This window comes from Cucurbita moschata, unplaced genomic scaffold (assembly GCF_002738365.1).
Source record: "Cucurbita moschata cultivar Rifu unplaced genomic scaffold, Cmos_1.0 Cmo_Scf00718, whole genome shotgun sequence".
NCBI classification, from domain to species: domain Eukaryota; kingdom Viridiplantae; phylum Streptophyta; class Magnoliopsida; order Cucurbitales; family Cucurbitaceae; genus Cucurbita; species Cucurbita moschata.
The window spans coordinates 1,062-2,903 of record NW_019269234.1 but is presented as its reverse complement, the minus strand read 5'-3'; the positions used below and the strand labels follow the sequence as shown (position 1 = coordinate 2,903).

The following is a 1,842-nucleotide window of genomic DNA, read 5'->3' as shown; positions in this document are numbered from 1 at the left end:
GTATGCAATAAAATATCCAAGTTGATATCTAAAAATAAAATACTGACTTCAAAATGAATATACGGATTTTATTCAAAAACTTGGAGCACTAAAATAGAGAAAAACTTGAGAAGAGACATCCCAATGGAGTTAGGAAAAGTATGTGATTGGCGTTGGGAGAGAAAAAAAGGTAATCTAACTTTGGGGATGTGTGTGATTCTTTGCTAAATAAAGCCTAACCTAACAAACAAACACCGTGAATATCGTTTCAATTTTTTTCATTTTCTTTTAATAGCATTTTTCATAAAAATCTATCTTTAAAAGTCGTAAAAAATGTATCTTTGGTTTAGTACAATGATCATATGTATATATAGTTGAAAAGGATCCAAATGACACACAAACAAGTTCTAAGTAATAAAAAATGAAGGGTAGGAATAATCTCTGTATGATATTCTATGAATGGAATATCGATGGATTATCTGACTATCTGATAATGAATGTTGTCAATGAGATGATGATGGCCGCAGGCGCGTATAAATTACAACGCCATAAATCCGACCATCAGATAGCTCAAGTTTTGGTAACCGGATTTACTGGGCAACTCAAAGATTGGTGGGACAAATATCTCGATGAAACAACCCGCCAACAGATATTAAACCACTATGTCATTAGGCCAACTACTCAAATTATCAAAGAAGAAGGTCCATCAACTAGGACGGAAGTACAACATGAAAGAGTAGAGGATGCTGTCAACACCCTCATATATACCCTCATAGAATTCTTCGTCGGCGACCCTCTGAAATACCAGGAGAGATCCGCCGAGATACTCATGAATCTGAAATGCCCTACCTTAGGTGATTTCAGGTGGTACAAAGACATGTACTTCAGCAAAGTTCTTATTAGAACAGATAGTTCGTTGGAATTCTGGAAAGAGAATTTCGTCAATGGACTACCAAAACACTTTTCAAGGAGGATCAAAGATGGTCTTAAGACAAAGTACAATGGAACAATTCCATGACAAACTTTCTCATACGGATCCATAGCATTCTTCATCATAGAAGAAGGACTCAGACTTTGTAATGAGTCAAAGATTCAAAACAAGCTCAATTCTTCGATATCAAACAGAAAAGAGCTTGGTAGATTTTGCGATCAATATGGATGCAAGGGAATAGAAGCTCCCTCAACCTCCAGACGAAAGAAGGTTAAGACGCATCCAAAACCTTATCATTCATACAGGCCTAGAGAAACATATCGGAGTAAGCCCGTGCAGTCTCAGAAGCCAACATATTCAAGAAGGAAGTATATTCCTACAAAAACCCATAGAGGAAAGAAAAAGCAAACTTGCTTCAAATGTCGTGAAGAAGGACACTATGCTAACAAGTGTCCAATCAGAGGAAAGATCAATGAGTTGGATATAGATCAAGAGCTGAAAAATCAGCTATTACGACTAACCCTAACCGACTCAGAGCAATCGAGCAAGGGAGAAATCCTCAAACTCCAAGAAGAATCTGATTATATTCTAGCACAGAATACGAATCAGAACAAGAAGGAAAAAGGACGTGCGAAGGATGCATAAATGTCCTTACCAAGGATCAAGAAATTCTACTCGAAGTAGTAGAAAAAGTTCAAGACCAAGAAATTCAACAGAAGATTGCTCAACGACTTAGAGATGCCATGACAATCTCTAAGCCACCTGAAAGGGAAGAAAGAAATCCCTACAGACTCCAATCTGTTCTCCAAAGATTTGAAAAACCGAGGGAACTCACTACTCAAGATTTACAAAGAGAGATTAATAATCTCAAACAAGAGGTACAGGCGCTAAGATCTGAAACCAGGTCAGAATCTTATACGCTTCGTCAAGAA

At 37.2% G+C, this 1,842-nt stretch overlaps 1 protein-coding gene across 1 annotated transcript; it reads left to right on the top strand.

Moving 5' to 3' along the window:
- The first annotated feature begins 400 nt into the window (after positions 1 to 400).
- On the top strand, positions 401 to 1,555 carry LOC111440658. Its single transcript, XM_023077581.1, has 2 exons — positions 401 to 975; positions 1,105 to 1,555. The coding sequence occupies exons 1-2, from the start codon at positions 401 to 403 to the stop codon at positions 1,553 to 1,555; spliced, it is 1,026 nt and encodes a 341-aa protein (XP_022933349.1).
- The last annotated feature ends 287 nt before the right edge of the window (positions 1,556 to 1,842 follow it).

Coding starts and splice junctions, on each gene's coding strand:
- LOC111440658 (XM_023077581.1), top strand. CDS start 401: ATGAAGGGTAGGAATAATCTCTGTATGATATTCTATGAATGGAATATC. Junction 976..1,104: donor AAAGATGGTCTTAAGACAAA/GTACAATGGAAC, acceptor GATATCAAACAG/AAAAGAGCTTGGTAGATTTT.